General features: G+C 40.7%; 1 protein-coding gene across 13 annotated transcripts in view; it reads left to right on the top strand.

Annotated features, from left to right (window-relative positions):
* Positions 1-20,792, top strand: part of rbfox2.L (RNA binding fox-1 homolog 2 L homeolog) — a 176,119-nt gene that overhangs the window by 79,755 nt on the left and 75,572 nt on the right. For 2 of the 13 annotated variants that reach the window (XM_018256647.2, XM_018256646.2), the window contains exon 1: positions 20,404-20,530. In XM_018256647.2, coding sequence (XP_018112136.1) covers positions 20,486-20,530 — 45 coding nt within the window. In that variant the 5' untranslated portion in view covers positions 20,404-20,485. 13 annotated transcript variants of the gene reach the window in all.

Genomic DNA, 20,792 nt, shown 5'->3' with positions numbered 1-20,792 from the left:
AGAGCATTACTACAGGATGAATGGGTAAGCTGCTTATTGGAGGAGGGTTTTTATGACCACTGCAAAGTTTCTGCCAACTGGGGTGTATTTCTGTGAGAACTGGATCGTGGCAGAGAGTCGGAAGATTTTAAAAGCTAATGTTGCGAGTAAATTTACGTTTTCAAAATAAAAGAGATGGTAGTAAAATGTTAACAATGTGTCGTGGTTTTTATAGGACCCAGTCCTCCTACAAATCAATACGAGTTTTCATATTTGGTTTTAAAGGAGAAGGAAAGCTACCGAAGCAGTTTATTGCCAATAGATTAGCCACAATAGTGCAAGATATCACACTATATTTATTCTGCAGAATGCTTTACCATATTTGAGTAAACAGCTCTAGAAGTTCTCTTTGTTTAGGATAGCAGCTGCCATATTGGCTTGCTGTGACATCACCTGCCTGAGTCTCTCCCTACTCACTCATAGCTCTGCGCTCAGATTACAGCAGGGAGGGGGGAAAAGGGATGGGGAGAAGGAGAGAGGAGCAAACTGAGCATGTTCAAGCCCTAGCCCTGGAGGTTTAAGCTGAAAACAGGAAGTCTGATACAGAAGCCCATGTGTACACAATAAAAGAAAATAAGTGCTGTGTTTCTTTTGACAGATAACTCAGAGCAACATTACTTGTTGGTTGATGGTTTACTGTTTTTTTTTATAGTAGAAAGAAAGAAATTACACTCGCACACCCTGGCTGTCCAGACAAACATGAATCCCAGGTGCTCGGCGATAGAGGAACTTGGCAACCTCAAAAGTAGCGTAGAAACAGAACACACCGGCACAACATGGGTACTGCTAGCAGGTATAACCTTGCTCGTTTATTGCGGATGCAACGTTTCGGGGCGTGACCCCTTCCTCAAGCTTGAGAAAGGGGTCCAGCCCCGAAACGTTGCATCCGCAATAAACGAGCAAGGTTATACCTGCTAGCAGTACCCATGTTGTGCTGGTGTGTTCTGTTTCTGGGTTTTTTTATAGACCTTTCTGATAAAGCTTACTTAATGTTAGCCTTTCCTTCACCTTTAAGGCAATGTTTGCAGAAGGCTGGCAATGTCATAGTGAAGAGTTTGCTGCTCCATAGCCCTTCTCACCCAAGCCGTGATGGTTTTCCCTAACAATAAAAAAAGTGCTGCTTCCTAAAAGCCTGGCTGAGTTCACAGTTTAAGGCTGGTTATTGGGACAGAACCATGGCCTGCCAAATTGAAAATATGGTCCAAGATGGGCAAGAAAAGTCCCATTTTGGAGCGGAAACCTGACAGTATGCATTTTTCCTCCGAAATCCAATCCATATATCCATACCCAAGCCAATGCAGTCAGTGTCGGACTGGGACACCAGGGGCCCATCGTTATTATTATTCTTCCTCTCCTCAATCAACCTCTATTCTCCCAGTCTCTTTTCTTTATATACTATAATCTGTTCCATCTATTTAGCCTCTTTTTTCTAATAGAAATAGGGAATGGGCATGAAATAGGCATGAAATAGGCCAAATGGTTGCAAGCAAGAGGGCCCACTGATACCGGGGCCCACCAGGAGTTTTCCTGGTATCCCAGTTGGCCAGTTCGAGACTGAATTCAATGCTTTTGAGCGCGGCCACAGGAGTTGGCAGTGGCCAGCGGATAGGCTTCTCTGCATCTGTATAAATTCAGTCACTTTTTATTTAAATGTTCCAGTCAGTCTGTTTTTGATGGTTTAAAATTAGGTCTGTCAGGGACAAATCACATTTTACACTAAAATGCAATTCCCTTTCATTTTTCTGCTGTATTGGCTTGCAGTTTAAGCCTTGTTACACCCATTTCTCATGAACAATTTTATCTTAACAGCTTTATGTTAAAAAATAATTTACATCCATTATTGAGATATGTTGCTCATTACCAGCCAATTTCAGATACAAACACCCCCCATCCCACTTAACTCATGCCAAAACACTGTTCTATCTGTCATTCAGCCATAGTGCCAATATCATGTAGGACCCCCAAATCTCGTCCTTATTGACCTCTACTTTGGGTGTACTTTCTGGTGAATGTAGAGGATTGCATAGGTATTCTACCCAGATCTCACCCTAATTGTTATTTAGGCTGCCCCCCCATTACCGCTGCTGCTCCTGCCCCCCCAGGACAGTTTGGGGTTCACTTGGATTCACTGTAAAGGCTTGCACCTAAACTTGGTGGGTGAGAGGTCAATGTGATTGAATTAAGCTTGATGATAATGAAAGGACAGAGGTAAAATCAGAGCAGGCTGCTGTCAGTGCAAGTGTAGCGGAACACTTTGTAGTCAATTAAAGAATATAGTGCCACTCATTTGCCACATTATATCAGCTAAGTACTTTCATGTTGATAGACCCCTGGCATATGGATTCTTATAGCTTGGACTGTGGCATTGTTTCTTTAGAAACTGTGGTATTGTATAACACGAGCCACAAGCAAACAGATGGGAGCTGTTTTAGCATAAACATATATACTGGTAAGTTAATAGCCCATGACAGTTTCAGTTGACAGCTTAAAATTAATTTTGTGACTAATGGCACATCTCCATTCACAAATACACTAAAATTATTGTAAATAACTTCTTTAGGACTCTGGATCATGTGTAATGGAGGTTCTTTTGTCTATCCAATGTATTTCTGAATTCATTTTTCTGTCTGCGGTAATTTATTGCCTAAGCTGGGAGGCTATGCAGTATATTTCTGTAAAACAGAACTTTCTTCCCGATTGATTCAAGCATATGTATACTATATGGAGTGTATTCCACTGTCTTTCATTGTCTAATTTATTAGGAAATTATTGTGCGCCAAATAGAATCCCAACATTTTGCAAAACATACAACTTCTGTGCAGGTGGTACATAGTAATTTAGGATTGCTGAAACTTTGTGGCAGAGAGCTGCTGAGCTGAAAACCTGGTTTAAGTGGTGTAAAAATTACAGATATTGTACTTACCAATAGAAATAGAAAATGAACATCAATCAGAAAAGTACTAGAGACACAATCTAGCTAAGTTTACATTCATTTGTCAATGGCATATTTGCCAGATATTTTGGCTGGTGACAGTAGGTCCAGAAATTAAGTGTTTGCTATTACACAACAGTAGATTGTGGGTGCTTTGGTGCCTGTGATGTTTAGTAGTTTGGGAGGTGGTGCCAAATTGCTTGAAGTCATCCCTATTGCCTCCAATGGGAACAGTCTAGCGTCTTGCATCAGCATTTTTCAGTCAATTGTTGATGAGAAGCATGGACTGTCATGTTTCCTAATGACATTTGCATGACATGACCTGCATGAGTGCTTTTAGGTGATTGCTATAGCAAGAATTCAGGGGTGGGGGGAGATGTGGTATGGGCTATAAGAAATGCGTGCTTCTGAAATTGTCCCTTGTGTTAAGTCTTTTTAGAAGACCCAGCTGCTGTTGAATGCTGTGTTTTTTTTCTGTTGGAGCCAGTGGCAGTGGATGCTGGGGGCTTGCAGTGGTGAGAAGTCTGCTGTGCTAAAATAGGGTGCACTACTCTGTTAACATTTGTTACGCTAATCCAGCAACTGACCCTCATGAAATGTGCATCTCTGCCATCCAGGGGAAGAGTGAATGAGATTCTGATAGAATCATTTGTAACCTGGGTGAGTGAGGCGGGACATAAGAATATAGTATTTAATTTCCATTTGATCATATCCAGCCAGGAGCCTTTCCTCCCATATAAACAAAAAGCAAAGTAGAAGGATTGAAACCCAGTGCATGTAGGGACACTGCTGCAGCTTTCTCTCTGCGCCATGTGATTGCAGACTGAAATATTTTAAGCCTTGTAGGTCAGTGATGAATGTGTGGATAGGTTTTACTCATGCACAAGGTAAGCTATAAATACAAGATACTTTCCTACGCCTTCAGGATGGGAACATAAGGTGCGTTTACACAGATCTGTGCCCTAGTTATCTGGGCAGATGCCAAACATCACGGTCACACTAAAGATTGAGTATGGCTTGCAAAGGAAACACAATTTGCTGACATGCTAAATTTCTGTTCCTCTTTTGGGCTCCCCTAAAGGTGTTCCAGTAATGGATTAGTGTCTTAATGCATCTCTGCAGCACTTTCCCATCCCCCTGCCTTCCCGAGAAGGGAGCAAGGCAGTGAAATCCATTAGCTGCGCCTTTGGGAACGCACTAATGGCAGTTCCCCCCCTCCTCTTGCATTAGCACAAACCCTTCCTGCCAGTGCACCATTACATTCCAATTCTTACCCTCTTCTTAATCTTTGGGTTGGTCCATGAATCCTAAAGAGTTACTTAGTAGGTGTTAAAAGGGACGGTCCATTGTAATGCAGAACATTAACTCCTCCTCTAAATCATGACATCAGTGCGAATCTTTATCTGCAAACCAAGCAGTTTGTAATGGGAATGGCTATCTTGCTGTGCGCCTCTCTTGATTAACTACTCTCCAATACATGTGGAAAAATCAAGGCATGTAGCACTGCTATATGGTGCATGCATTGCATCCTATTATAAATATGTAGGTGTTTTTTTTTTTGTTTTTTTTTTAAAAATTCAGATTAATATTAATACGTCCTGTCTTCAAGAAAGACAAGCTTGGCGGAACCTCGTAGACAGGTCCGGACTGAGAATTAAAATAGGCCCTGGCATTTCAGGTACACAGAGGCCCAATCAGCCCCCACCAGCCCACTAAATGCTGACTTTCTATGGGACCTAATAGCAGCCCCTCTGGCATTTGCCAGAACCCACAGATTGCCAGTCCGGGCCTGCTCGTAGACATACCCATAATTCAGGGGTGTTTTGCAGCATGTGGCAGCTAAAAGCATTGTTTTGTTTGCTGCTTGAATAATTGTAATACAAAGCTGGAAATTTAAAAGTGGCAGCATATGCCTCTTTCTTGTACTAGGGCAAATGAATAGGAATCCTTTGTGTCAAAACTACAGCTCCCAATATCCCTTTACCAGCTCACAAGTTGAAGAGCTGGATAACATTGTGCAAGCTGTACCTTAGAGTCTGGCTGATATAGCTTACACTGCAATAGATATTATGCTAATCTAAAACAAAGAATGACTAATGCATTCTAAACTATTAATACCATTGTTTAATTACAGGCTGCTTTTTTTTTTTTTTTTTTTTTTTTACTTACTATTTACATCAGAATTTTGGTCCAGTGTATGATGATAGGAATGGCCTTTCCAGGGCGCTCTCAGCTGGATTTGCGCAGGCTAGATGTGGCCAAGGCAGTTTTATGACCCTAGTTTGCCTATGGGGCTCCGTAAAATTATTTTTATGACAAACCCATTTTAATTTAATTTGGACCTCAATCGTGGCTTCTAGAAGGTTATGAGTCGACAACAGTAAATATATAGGACAGCACTGATCTAGACTAATTTTTCTAGGATAACGTCAGAACATGCCAACTGGTTTGTGGCTTCAGAAACCTATGGGCAGATTTATTAAGGGTCAAATTTAAAATTTGAATTAAAATGTTCAAACTTTTTTATGGTCAAAACTGTCATCCAACTAAGGAGTTATCCAAACTCGATTTGAGTTTTTTTTAAAAAAAATTTGAATTTGAGATTTATCATACTCTGTCCCTTTAAGAATTCCAGTTCGACTACTCGCCACCTTAAACCTGCCAAATTGATGTTTAAGTCAGTGGGAGAGATACAGGGATCAATTTAGAGATGTTTGCAGCCTTACTAATATTCGAGAAAAAAGCTTAAATCGAGTTTGATCGAATTTTCGGGTTGTTTAAATTCGTCTGAGTTTTAATAATTCAATTTTATTAATAAATTCCAACTAGTCCAATTTCGAGTTTATGGGAGTTTAAAAAAACATAACATAAAAACATGAATTTGAAATTTGACCCTTGATAAATGTGCCTCCTAATTTTGGTTTGGGAAACCAGTGCCAGTGCTTTTTGCAGGAATTACATTAGGCATAATCCTATAAATTCAGCCACCAAACCCTTAAATCATGTGCATGTTTCCTCTTGCTTTTTGCAGGATTCACATTAGGCCTAATCCTATAAATTCAGCCAGTCCAAACCCTTAGGGTAACCCTAAGGGTAGGGACACACTGGGCGATTTGGGGAGATTTAGTCGCCCGGCGACTAATCGCCGCGACTTTCCACGACCAATCTTCCCCGAATGCCTCCCTTCGCTCTGCGCCTGGCTAAAATGAAAAATCGCCTGCTCTAATCACACGCGGCGATTCGTTTTCCGAAGTCGTCCGAAGTTTCCTCGTGAGGCAACTTCGGGCGATTTCGGAAAACGAATCGCCGTGTGTGATTAGCGCCGGCGACTTTTCATTTTATCCAGGCGCAGAGTGAGGGGAGGCATTCGGGGAGAAAAGTCGCTGCGATTAGTCGCCAGGCGACTAAATCTCCCCAAATCGCCCAGTGTGTCCCTACCCTTAAGTCATGGGACTTTAAAGTTCTGGAACACTGAATGGGACATTTTTTGGGTCATTGGGATGTATTTAAAAAAAATATTCTTAGTGTAATATATCTAATTAGCTTTCCGATTTGGTACAGTGTTATTACAGAGAAATAATAAACCATTCATAAATGTTGGCTTAAACATGACCCTGCCAGGGGTTTCTGTAAAAAGGGGTTGGGTCCACAGTAGCAAAGATGGGGGACAGCACTGATTTAGACTCTTCTGGGATTATGTCTGAACATGCCAAATGACTTGCAGCAGAAACCATATTTTGGTTTGGGAAACCAGTGCCTGTTGCCTCTTGCTTTTTGCAGGAATTACACTAGGCTAGGCTTAATCCTATGAGTACAACCAATCCAAACTTTAAAGCTCTGGAACACTGAATGGGACATATTTTGGGTCACAACTTATGCATTTAAAAAAAAAATTCTTAATGTAATATATGCAAATTCAAGAAAAAAAATTACAAAAGACTAATCATAAGCCAACTTTCTGTCTACATAGTCCTAGAGGATAAATGTAAGGTGAACTACCTCTTGCAGAAATTCATCATGGAGGGACCCAATCACCACTGGCGAATAGCAGTTATCAAAAATACTGTATGGTGTGATGATTGGTATTGAAGTTATCAATTTCAAAGGGACATTCATGGTCTGCCCAAAAGCCAGGGGTGTAGCAAAGTGACGCAAACCCAGCAATTAGTATGGCGCTGCATATGAGACATGCTAAGCCATTGCTTGGATTTTGATTTAGTTTTTTGTACAGGTTATAACTGATAATGTTACACAAACTGTAACCACAAGGGTGCTGTTTGCACTGTGTGCCATGCAATGACAAATGTCATAGGGAATAGTGGGATTTTATTCTTCTAATATATTGTTTAATGAATTGGACTGGAAGCTTTTGTGTACAGGACCCTTGTTGTAAGGCCTTAAGTGTTGTATTTTCCTATGCTGCTGTATACCACTGCTTGCTTTTTGGCACTCCAAAATACATAACGCAATAATACTGGACATATGCTGTATGAACATTTTAATTAAATGAATTATAATGTTGGTGGTTGAAGAAATCAGGCAATCTTTGTATATGCATATTTAAATTGAATTCATTTAATTATAGTATCACCGAGTTCCCTTAAGAATACAGTACTCTCACATCACAGCATGTTCACCATTCAATCAAGTTTGAGTAGGATGTTGGCAATGATCTTATAAGACTTTTCCTATTGTATTTTTAATGTTTTGCTTAACTTAACTTTGAAAAGTGGATTAGATTACTCCCATATATTTAAAGGCAATCTTTCCTTCTAAGTGAAATTCCTTTTGTATACCATTATTTTTATTATATTTTGTTGAACAATTTTCATCTAAATAAAAAAGCGAATGATTAGAAATGTGTCTGAAATATAAGAGCTCAGTAAATGCTCTTTCTGGATAGGGTTGTGGCAGTCAAAGTTGGTTCGCTGAGTAGGACTAAAGCAGAGTCACTAGGTAATCTCAGATTTTTCCTTGTAAGCATTTTGGCAGAAGCTTGCCTGGGTGCTGCAGTGACTTTGTCCGAAGTCTCAAGGACATGGAGACAGCTGTGACCCTATAGTACTGTGACACAGGCAATGGGTCACTCTTTTCCTCAAACCTAGACCACACAGGCGCACGCTCTGACAGTCTGCTCTCTACTGATAGGGGACTTTCTGAAAGAGGATTACAGAATGCAAGCGTTTCATATCCCTGGAGGAAAATAGGGGGCAGAGAGAATGAAGAGGAAGGGAATTAGAATAAAGCAGGGAGGGGGAGAAGTGGGGGAGGTGGCGTTCCAATGCTGATAACTTTATAATTACAGAATCACTCTGTATACAGTTGCACCCTATACAGTCCTTGAATGTACACTGGGTGGCTGCAGAGAATTCTAAAGGCCACCATTCAGCTCAGCTTTGGCTTTAATCTCATTTTTAGGTGTAGCGTTGGTGCTTCTTTCTAATTTTACACTTGAGAAATTCCAGATATGTGGAATTTCATTTCTTGTCTTGCTGCAATGTTTTTTGGCTTATTAGATGGAAAGTAAATGCCAAATATCACCTTAGGGTCATAAAACCAGGGGTTGAATAACATTGTGCAGCAAGCTTCTTCTCAATGTTTTCCATTGTGTCATCAGCATGTATGCTTTGTGCTGACAGATCTTCTGCCTTGTTTCTAGAGTTTTTGCTCCTTGGTGCTAGTCTTTTTTTTTTTTTCTTGCTGCCAAATTTAAATCAATCAAACAGGCACTTTGTAAAAAAAAAAACCAAGGTAAAATTTGGAGATAAACTCATAATTCATCTGAAAATTATGGGAATGGCAATTGTGGAAGATGTCATAGACCTGGGATCCCCTACCTTTTTTAGCAGTGAACCACACTCAAATGTAAATAAAAGTTGGAAAGCAGCACAAACATGCAAAGGTTCCTGGGGAGCCAATTATGGCTGTGATTGATTATTGTACACCTTATGTAGACTGGCAGCCTTAAAAATGCTCTGTTTGGCAATACACCTGGTTTTTATGCAACCAAACTTGCCTCCAAGCCAGTAATTCAAAAAATAAGAACCTTCTTTGCGGTCACTGGGAGCAACATCCTAGGGGTTGGTGAGCAACAGGTTGCTCACGAGCCACTGGTTGGAGATCTCTACCATAGGCAGTTACTATTTAGTGGGCTTGTGCAGGGCAGTTTGAGCCTCTATGTACTCGGAATTCCAGAGCCTGTTATGTATCTCATTGACCCAGATATACATGCTAGAGCACTTAGTGGCTCCATATCTGAATGGCCACAAGTTATGGTACTAAGGGTGCCATATCTAAATGACCAAACTTTATCATACTGAAGGGATGATGTGTATGTGCCTCTAGCCCCCACTCACGAATACAGTGCTGACGATCATGGGGGAAGTTCAGGTCATAGAGGGCAAGGACCTGTACCCACATGCACTGACCATGGGACAGGGTGCAAAGCGAGAAAAACAGGGGGGCTTGTGCCTACTTTTTGCACCTTGCCCCATGGTAAGTAGTGACTCTTCTGATATTTATTCTAATAGGCCAATTTACTAATATTTGGGGGGGTTTGTTTCCCCAGACTTATTTTTTTTGAGCTAAAAATTGTTTATTCAACAAATTACTCTATACCATGAAAAATTAAATATTTAATAATTGTAAAAACCACAAAAAACACTAACACAAAATGTCATTATCTAAAAACTGGTGAGGTTATGTAGAAGTCAATGGGAGCTGCCCTTTTTGTCCAAATTGTAAAATCTTTCTTTGCTTTGAGTTTTTTTTCCTTTTTCAAATTGCATGAAAATTCTAACAATAATGAGAATTTCAAGGTTTTCAGATTCTCATTCCAATTTGTTTCACGTTTTTATTTGTGCTTTTTATATTCAGAACTTTTAACAAATAAATGGACATTCATGCTTTTTAAATATGTGAGTTTAGTCAAGGTTGACACAACTCTAAATTACACAAATTTGAATTTTGATAAATAGGCCCCCTCTCCTATGTATTTCCAGCACTTAGGCCAGTTCTTTAGTTTACACACGGGCTGGAGAGGAGGAGGAAAAGCTTTTTGTTGTCCTTTGACTGTTTGTAGTGGGAGAGATTACACCTTTAGCGTATTGGCAGACAAGGAGATATGTTGCCCGCAAGAAATCTGTGCTACCCACGGGCTACAATGTCCTGGAAATACCTTAGCATTATTGTCAGTGTATATTGCTGATGGTAAAACAAATGAATTCATTGACCACTAGACCTTGCCATCTTTTGCATATTATGGCATAACATGATATTTTTTATTGATGGTGATTTTAATCGTCTGCCATTACCCTTAGTTCAATGGCACTGACAGACACAGGACCAGCTTGCCATTGTACATACATTGTATTTTGGCGAAAAAATGTATACTTTACAGTTTCTGCAGCAAAATCCGCTGTGTTTTCATAAAAAATTATCTTTGTACCCACAAAAAATAATCTGTGTGCCATTGGCCTTAATGTGGATGGCCCGCTGAAGTGTGAAGTGACCCAGCAGAATTTCAGGGGCTGCTGTCGCCTCCCCCCCCGCTCCATGCTTTTAACTTTTTGAGGCCTATTTATCAAAGTTCGAATTTGTCTCATTATTTTCTGAAAAATACTCCAACTAAATCCACATGGGTTTTTTCCCCTTATTTACCAAAACATTTTCTGAAAAGTTTCTGTGCGGGACAAAACCTGAAAAAATCGTGCAAAAACCAAATAGTCAGAATATTACAAACTTGCCTGAAAACCACAAAATCTTCGGATTATTGCACGTAACCCAGGGCAGATCAAGATATCTGTGGGACTTCTCCCATTGACTTATATACAACCTCAGCAGTTCCGAGATGCCGGATTTTGGGATTCAGACTATTTCCATCATTTTTTTTTCTTCTGGTTTTTGGCATTCGGAGATTAATGAATAACTCCCTTAGCATCGGAGCAGGTTCGGGGGGGCACATCGCTAGTGCAGTGAGCATTATTGCACTCACTGTACTAGCTGAGCCGAATTTCCATGTTAAAAAACAGAAATTAAACAAAATCTTAAAGTTACTGGCTGCTCCATATGGCGCCTGAGGCAAGGAGCGGCCCTGAAGTGACCAAGTGTTGAGATTATTTTTACTTCCCTGGGATCAAAATACTTTCTTTACCATAGCCTTGATAATTCAATCGCTCGGTTTAGCAAACAAGAAGAAGCAAGTTGAGAGATGATGTTGCTGGCAGGGCTTCTACCAATTATTGTCATACACAGAGTCAACTACAAAATAGGCAATTAACCCAGAGGCTTAATCATCTCTACACAGATCCAATATTAAGTACAGGTGTGTATCAATTTATAACAGCCTGCCTGGCATTTCCCAGAATATCTAGATTGCCAGTGTGAGCCAACATATTGCTGTATGAATATCAGGCTTGCCAAACACTAGCCTTCTTGCTCCAATGACTCAAGTGATAATACTTCCTGCTGCAATTTACCTCTGACAATGGAGACTAACAGCAAATTAGCTGCTGTCTCATACTGCTCTGTTTGCACAAAATTTTGCTACAGTCATCTGTGGGAACATGGCCACTAGCGATCCTTAAATTAAAAAAATGACAGTTACATAGGGTTCATCCATTTGCATCAGCAGCTCATGCACAGACCCTGTTACAGTGAGGAGAGTGCTAATGATAAATGCTGCTTTATCTGGAATTGTGAAGTTGGCAAAGATTGGTGATGCAGAGAAAAGACAACGCCATTAAAACCCTTTATTGATCCATCTCAATCTGCATCTTGGAGACAATTCCTTTAACCCTATGTGTACTGGGCTACATCGGGTTGTCAATGATGGCTACTTGTATTAGACCTCATGTATGAAACCTTATTTGCTTCACAGCATATTATGAATTGCTTCATATTAGAATATAAGAACTGTAAATTTATTGTACAAAGCAAGCAATAGTCAAACTCTGTGCTCCTTTTGGAGACTGCTGCTTATTTTGGTGGCTTGGACCATTCTGTGTCCATATTGTTCCGTTTGCTTTGGGATTATAATGCAGTTGGGGCACCATAAAGAAGCAGGTATAAGCTGAGGGACAGTTTAGTACCTCACATGAATATGAAGAGCCATGAACAAGGAAATTATGCTACTGTCGATCTCCGAATTAACCGGAATTGTTTACTAACATAAGCTCTTTATTGCACCATTCTAGAAACCCCTAAGCAACCCACAGCAGGGAGCTTTGTATAGTTTAGTTAAACGGGCAGGTTTGATGTTCCCATTGGATCAAAGACTGCATCAAGTCCAGATCCAAATGCCGGCATTACAGAAATTTTGATCAACGATTGAATCCTGATTGAAAGCCTGATCTTTCATACCTCAAGGTGGGCATATTGGTGACAGATGTGCTAATTTGGCCACCTCCATATAACTAGTTGGTCTAGGAAGATGTTATAGATGTGGGTATGTGAAGGTGCACTCTCTGCACTTGAAGAGCCTTCCAGCTTTTCACCACCCCTGGTAACTTGCGGGCTGCTGCCTCCCCCTTATTTCATTGGCCCTGTCCCTAGTAGGTAGCAAGTAGTCAGCACAAAGATGAGCACTACAGGTTCTCCAATGGCCACTTCCTACTGGCACACGAAACAAGATTCAAATTGGAACACAACCACCAATTTAAAATGCTGCTATTGCAAACTTTAGGGCATTACAGCAATGTTTCAGGCATAACTTGGCCTTTTTTTTTTTTTTTTTTTAAAGGGATCCTGTCATCGGAAAACATGTTTTTTTTCAAAACACATCAGTTAATAGTGCTACTCCAGCAGAATTCTGCACTGAAATCCATTTCTCAAAAGAGCAAACAAATTTTTTTATATTCAATTTTGAAATCTGACATGGGGCTAGACATTTTGTCAATTTCCCAGCTGCCCCTGGTCATATGACTTGTGCCAGCACTTTAGGAGAGAAATGCTTTCTGGCAGGCTGCTGTTTTTCCTTCTCAATGTAACTGAATGTGTCTCAGTGGGACATGGGTTTTTACTATTGAGTGTTGTTCTTAGATCTACCAGGCAGCTGTTATCTTGTGTTAGGGAGCTGCTATCTGGTTACCTTCCCATTGTTCTTTTGTTTGGCTGCTGGGGGGGGGGGGGGGAAGGGAGGGGGCTGATATCACTCCAACTTGCAGTACAGCAGTAAAGAGTGATTGAAGTTTATCAGCGCACAAGTCACATGACTTGGGGCAGCTGGGAAATTGACAAAATGTCTAGCCCCATGTCAGATTTCAAAATTGAATATAAAAAAATCTGTTAGCTCTTTTGAGAAATGGATTTCAGTGCAGAATTCTGCTGGAGCAGCACTATTAACTGATTCATTTTGGAAATTTTTTTTTTTCCCATGACAGTATCCCTTAAAGATAAAGTGTTTGATAAAGGGCCAAGCAGGCCCTGAATGTTGCTGTAATGCCCTAACGTGTGTAATTAAAGGCATTCTAAATTGGAGGTGTAGTTGCAATTTGAATCTTGTTGGTCCTGTTCCTAATCAGGGTTGTCTCACCCTCTGAAAACCCCCAGCCCCTTTAACATCATCTGAACCTTCACTGTCTGATCAGAGGTGTTTCTGTTCCCCTCGCCGCCCTGAGGTGGCCTTCCCTTTGCCTTTCATTGGCTAGGCGCCCCTGTGTATGAACAGCAATGTAAAGGTGGCACAGGACCTTCCCACCTAAATAGGGACTTTTAGGAGGTATGGAATTACATTGGTTATATATTTTGGGAGCATTTTTCAGGGAATTTTGTGGAGATTTTTTTTCTTATTACCTTAATAACGCCCTTTTTAATCAGGCCTTTCTAACCTACCTCCTCAATTATCTGCATCCACTGACAGACAGATATCCAGGAATCCATTGTCACATCCATTAATTTATCAATGTCCCTTACTTGCCCTTGCCCTTGTCGATGGAGTGTGACCCTTTTGGGTTTTTTAAAAAAAAGTTCTTTCATAATATTGTTTTTTCTCTCATTATTAGGCCTTTTTGTTAGCAGGCATAAAGGAAATTCCTTCCTTGGAACAGGTGATTTCATTCTCCGTAATTGAGCCTTCTCCCACCTGTGTTGGAACGGGGAATATCTGAATACCAGACTTAATGGCGTACAGGCTGTCTGAGGGGAAAATGAATGAAAATGGATCATTAAACCACAATTGAAACTTCATAAAAACACACACTGAATGAAAGACAAGCAGATTTGCAGATAGCACAATGCAGCTGCTTTATGCCTCAGGAACTGCCCCCTTCACATATAGTAATATGATTAAAAAGCTTTGATTTAACTTTAGGTCATCAGTAACCAGCAATAGGCAGTCCGTATGAGACTGAGCTTGGGATTGGGAGTAGATGCAAGTTCAGTAGGCTACAATTGCATCATATCTTAGTGCAGAAACTGAAACTTAATTCTTCTTGAATGTATAATATGATGCCAGTGTTACAGCTGCCAGGCTGAATTTATGAACAGCCATGTAGCTCCACTTCTATTTCACACTCATGGGCACTTCAGTCATGTGCCTGTTGAGAAGAGAAGACAAAAATGTGGGTTACTACAGATTAATCAGCTCTAGTGAGACAGTGCTACTACATAACAAGTATTTTGTCAAGTGTGATAAAGAGCCCGTTGGCTATAAACATGTAGCACTGTTTAGTCCACAGTAACCCACTGATGTTCTCTCATTGCATTTTCTATGTGTTTGAGAAACAGTCTGAAAACTCTGGGAATGCCACAGGGGCTGCTAAAAACTGCAATAGATTGTTCTTTATATTGGGCCAGTGGAGGGATCTTTGGACTTTTGTGTACTTGAAACACCAGGGCCTATATTGAACCTCAGTATATGAGATGCTCGCCATAATATCTTATAAAGGTGGTGAAATGCCAGCAGCACAGAATTTTTTTGTTGTTGTCCTAAACGTTCCTATTCTTGTAAACAGGATTAGTATGGAATCTTGATAAGGGTCTTTTGGTTTCTTCCATTTGTTCTGTAGACTCTTTAGTTGAACACCTGAGGGTGATCCTCTAGTGCTGTCCAACTTCTGTGGTAGAGAGGGCTGAAATTTTTCTGGCCTACGTGGTGGAGGGCTGATAATGGAAGTCAGTGTTGACCACTCCCCCTTTTAAACCACACCCACTGTAAACCACAGCCATGTTTCCACAACAACTTTAAAGATCATATCCACATTATGGTTGGTGGTCACTGCAGGGATAATGTGAAAAATGTTATGTTAAAACATACCCTTAAATCCATATGCCTACTCCTCCCCTGTGGATAATACAGCAACCTCCAACACATAATGGACTCCTAACAACCATTTCCAAATGCTAACTACACCCCCGAACAAACCCCTACCAGGCTTACATCCCACAGGTAGCATAGGGCAAGCAGAGTATGGCACATACAAGCAGCACTGGGCAAGCAGAGAATGTGCCATTCTCTGCTTGCCCAGCAGAGGAGTATATGGAAGGCAGAACAAAGCAGAAGACAGGGAAACCTATCAGGACCAGTCTAATATGTACTACATACAGTGACACAGTGTTGGTGCCTCATTATCATTTTGTATAAAGTGTCAACAGGTGAACAATGTGGGCAGTTTAAATCTGGGTCTCGGGTGTGAACAGTACAGGGTTTTAGGGGTCAAAAATAGAGGTTTCACAAGTGTAAACAATACAGGGGGATTACATGTGGGATTACATGTGTGAACAATTTTTGACCTCCAGCACTTTTTCTTGGCCCCCCTAAAATTATAATATGTTACATGTATATTAAAACACTGCAGCAGCAGCTTAACGTCCAATTTAACCTGGGTCCATCTAGAGCAGGACAGCCCCACACTTAATGCATATGAAACTTACTGTATTGGGATGCACGTGAATATGAAGAGCCATGATCAAGGAAATTATGATATTGTCTATCTCAGAATTAACAGAAATTATTTGCTAACATTTGCACCATTGTAGAAACCCCTAAGCAACCAGCAGCAGGGAGCTTTGTGTAGTTTAGATATAATAATGAATGCAAATGCCTGATTGTTTCATCTAGCTTAATTTGCTGACTTAGTTAAAGGGGAACTATCGCAAAAATGAAAATTCAATATGAGCTTCATCATACTGAAATAAGAAACTTTTTAAACACAATCAATTCAGAATTCTGTTCTGTTTCTGAAATAATCTAGTTCATCTTCACTATTCCTCTCTCAGCATCTGTTTCTCTTCATTCTCTCTTCATGTAGGATATCTTGTATATCTTCATTGACAGTTAGATCCAATATATCTTATAGAGGGTCTCTTTTTGCCTAGAATATGTATTAGAGCTCACTCTATTAAAATCACCAGAAATCCTGTCTCTCTACATGCAGAATTTGTGCAAAAGCCAGTTATTTTGTATGTACTGTAAACAGTTATTTGAGTGAGCTCTAATACATCTGCTAGGAAAGGAAGCCGTGGATTCTGGCAAATGCCAGAGGCACTGCTGTAAGATGCCAGAGAAAGTCACTACTTAGTGGGAGCTGTTTGGGCCTCTGTGTACTTGAAATGCCAGGGTCTTTTTTCAATCCCAGTCCAGGCCTATTTGGTGTGTGTTTTTTTATACAGAGAAACACAGAACAACTGGATGCTTATTATTCGTCAACAACACCCACAGCCTGAACATGTTGAGTTCCCCATTGCCCCCATTATATACAGCATTCACTGTATTGTATGTCCTAACTCAATGTGTAATGTGTAGATTACTAAAGATGATGGTCAGACATCTATAGCCTCACCTCATTAGATATCATGCCTCATTAGTTCCATCTAACAGAACCTCCTGACCCATTTACCTCCCATTCCATTCTTATTTAAAAGAAAAAAAGATTACGGCTGACATTGTTTTGCTCTGCTCCTGACATGAAGCATTATCAAACGTGCTGTCATACTAGTTGCTCTGAGCAGTACTTTAATAATTCATTATCTCACAGAGACAGGGAGTATGCTTGTTTTATTCTGTTAAAACTGCCATTTTTGTACAGTATAATACTAATAAGTTATGTTTATGAAGAAAATTGTATATTGTGTGTGTGTGTGTGTGTGTGTGTGTGTGTGTGTGTGTGTATATATATATATATATATATATATATATATATATATATATATATATATATATATATAATTTTTTAAAAGACTTCAAGGCGGTCTTGATTGATTTTTGTTCTTGTCTTTTTAGCATACCGAGAGGAATATTTTTTCCTTGGTCATTTCTTTTTAACTGCTGGTTTGTATGTCAGCAAACACAATTTCGATCCATCATCGATGTCATTGCAAGTGGTGTTCTTTTTATATCTGTACTATTTTTTTTATGAATGGAACTTTGGATTTTAGCTGCATTTAGCTGTATTGCTCCTAATATCACCAAATGATAAGGTCTTGTAACGGTTCGGTGTGTGTGGAAGATTGACTAATGAATACATTGATGTTTGAGGCTCCTTCCTCATAATATCAATATAACCCCCAACAGAGTTTTAATGGTTGGCTGAGCCTGAACTGGACCTCCTTCTACTATATATCAATTTCTACCTTCTGAGCAATTCCCCACCCCCCACCAAGCTTTTTTTGTGTGATTTTGATCCTTCATAGTAGTTAACCCTGGGAAATAGCTGTTTGATTCTTCTTTTCCTGGATGCAGTATGTAGGATAATGGACAATTTGTTTATGTTGACCTCTGGATTGTTAAAACACTTAATAGTAAATAAAGACATAATTTTAGGCCTGAGTAGCTGATTTAAGGGTTCCAAGCAGGGCTGCAGTTGTAAGTAGAAAAAGTGTGAAAAACCTCAATAAACTGGCAACAAATTCACCCATCACTGTCACTGTATCAATTGGGATACTATGGGATTATGGAAGGTATAGTGTCTATGGGATAGTAGGCATAGTAGTAGGTATCTGTAGTAGCTGTGGAAATAAGGCTAAAGCCATACAAGGCTTTTTCACCTCCTGTACTGAGGAAGGGTAATCTGCTGCCATCCTCTCAATGGTGAAAATTATGCTTTTACATTGAAATTTGCTTTGTATGTGTTTACATACACCAACGCCTTATATAGAGCCAAGGAAACAGCCTTATGTGGCATGAGCCTGAAGCTGGCCATGGATGCAAAGATAACATCCTACGAAACAAAGATTTGTATGATTTCGGACCGCGTGTGGATTGTGCCTACATTTCTTGTACTATGGCAGTCGGTCGTTTAGTCGATCAGACAGGTTAGAAGATTTCTGTCGGCTAACGATAAAATCTCTGCATGTATTACCTATCCAGAGATATCAATGGGAGATTGTCTGTACTATTTGTCTGACATAAATTCGTATGATTGCTGCCTGTTAATTCATGGCCAGAACATGGTTGTTCTCTTTACTACTTTATTTATCTGAACAGTTACTTGCAGGTCGGATGATTGAAACGGGTGATCGTTCGTCTGACATAAGGCTAAATCTGCATGTCTATGGCCAGTTTAATAGTCTCTGGAAAGGGTCTGTTGCTGGCGTAGCAAGTAAAGTAGGGAGAGATGGTGACTGTATGGGGACATTTGGAAGGGTCTGTGGATGTGGGATAGCAGGTATAGTATGGTGAGATGGTGCCTATAGTAAAAGTGGAGATAATAGAATCTGGGATGGGAGTGTGGCTGTGGGATAGCAGGTATAGTAGGTAGAGATGGTGCCTATAGTAGCAGTAGGGATAATAGCCTCTGAGAAGGGACTGTGAGATAGCAGGTATAGTAGGAAAAGATGGTGCCTATAGTAGCAGTGGGATAATAATCTCTGGGAAAGGACTGTGTCTGTGGGATAGCAGGAATAGTATGGAGAGATGGTGCCTATAATAGCAGTAGGGATAATAGTCTCTGGGAAGGGACTGTGGGATAGCAGGTATAGTAGGGAGAGATGGTGCCTATAGTAACAGTAGGATAATAGTCTCTGGGAAGGGAGCATGACTGTGGGATAGCAGATATAGTAGGGAAAGATGGTGCCTATAGTAGCAGTGGGATAATAGTCTCTGGAAAAGGAGTGTGTCTGTGGGATAGCAGGTATAGTAGGGAGAGATGGTGTTTATAATAGAAGTGAGATAATAGTCTCTGGGAATGGGTTGTGACTGTGGGATAACAGGTATAGTAGGGAGAGGAATTGCCTATAGTTGCAATGGGGATAATAGTCTCTGGGAAGGGACTATGGCTGTGGGATAGTAGGGAGACATGGTCCCTGTAGTAACATGCCCGTAGTAACAGTGGATATCCTCTGGGAGATAACTGGTTGTGGATTATGTTTTGTATAGTTAGAAGGAGTAAATAAAGTACTTTTTGTTCTTTAATGTATGGATGTAAAGTATATTTTAATTAGCCATTAGTTATTTGACAGTCAAGTAACTGTACTTAGCATAAAATTAGATTATCTGTTGGGTAGCTATTCAGTGTAGCCAAAAGGTTCAGTCTACAACAGGGATTTGTAACATTTGGCTACTTTAATAGCTTAATTATGTATCCAGGTGAACAATGTTTGCTGTTGTGGAAGTGAAAGGATTTAATATTTCCCTCTTTATTTTTTTCAGACTGACACCACACTGTTTGTTAGGGTGATTTAGCTTTATAATGCCCGGTGCTTGCACTCTAATCTTATGGTGTCCTGACTAAAGAATGTCATGTTTTTTTAAAAGTGCTCTGGAGTATTATTAATATCTGTGCCTCTGGATTTTGCCCATGTTTCTGCTGTTAGAGACTAATGTAACTGTGTTTTAACTTGTTTAAAACCATTTGACTTATTTACTCTCCTTACGATATGCAGCACCTCACCTGGCGCTGTCCATCAATCTGACTCCTTGCACCCTCCCAAAAAGCCCCCTAGAACGTCCGGTCATGCTTAATCCGGGGGAGGTTGACAAGAACAGCTGATTGGGGGGAGGGGGAAGTGAACAGTACTATCCCCTTTGTCGCCCCAATGCCCCTAGCAGCTGTCAGGGGGGGTGTATGGAGCAGAAGGGGGTAAGGAGTGGGAGCTGTGATTGAGTGTAAGAGGTGTAAGCCCTACAGAAGGTCTCACACTGCAAATAGCAGAGCTCCTGTTCTCCTCCACCCCCATCTCCTCCTCCCTCCTTCCTTCCATGTCCCTCTCAGGCACACGCATGGCCAAAGGGGCTTCTCTTTTCTGTTCAAGCCACCTGTCTCCCTTACCTCCCCCACCCATCCTATACCCCCTCCTCTCTCCCAGCCCAGCTGTCCCGTACACACACACACACAGACACACATCCAGACTGCCCCAGTCTCCTCATCTCTCCGCGCTTCTCCTCCTGGTAGACGCTGCTACTGCTGCTAAGAAGCTTTCCTTGCCCCCTATTTATTTCTTTTTCCCACTCATGCCCCCGGGCTCTCCCTTACCTCAGCCTTGCTTTTGATATCCTCTTGTAACCAGCGTCCCAGTTCCAGTACAAAAGTGGACCCCACGCCGAGGGTTACTGCTCACAGGGTGGGCTCTGACAGGAGCATGTTTGGTGTATACTGCATGGAATATCCGTATCCAGTTGTGCAGGTAAGAGCTTCATCGCTCTCACTCTCTTCTGCTGAAACTCCTTTTCATGTATATGGGCTTCCCCCACCCCTTAACCCTGCATGGGATCCCCTTGCCTTACTGTGTCTCTTTTCTGTATACAGGATTCCCTGTGTATTGGTCCTCCTCCCACTATATGAAAACATCATATTTACTGCCCACCTCTTTGTGGGCTTCCTATGGTGAGGAATGGTCCCCTATTTTTTGTACAATTTCTCCACATTCCTCCATATTTGTCATTCCC

Source organism: Xenopus laevis, chromosome 4L (genome assembly GCF_017654675.1).
Source record: "Xenopus laevis strain J_2021 chromosome 4L, Xenopus_laevis_v10.1, whole genome shotgun sequence".
Lineage (NCBI taxonomy): Eukaryota > Metazoa > Chordata > Amphibia > Anura > Pipidae > Xenopus > Xenopus laevis.
The sequence above is the reverse complement of the archived record's forward strand: the minus strand, read 5'-3'. Positions and strand labels throughout refer to the sequence as shown.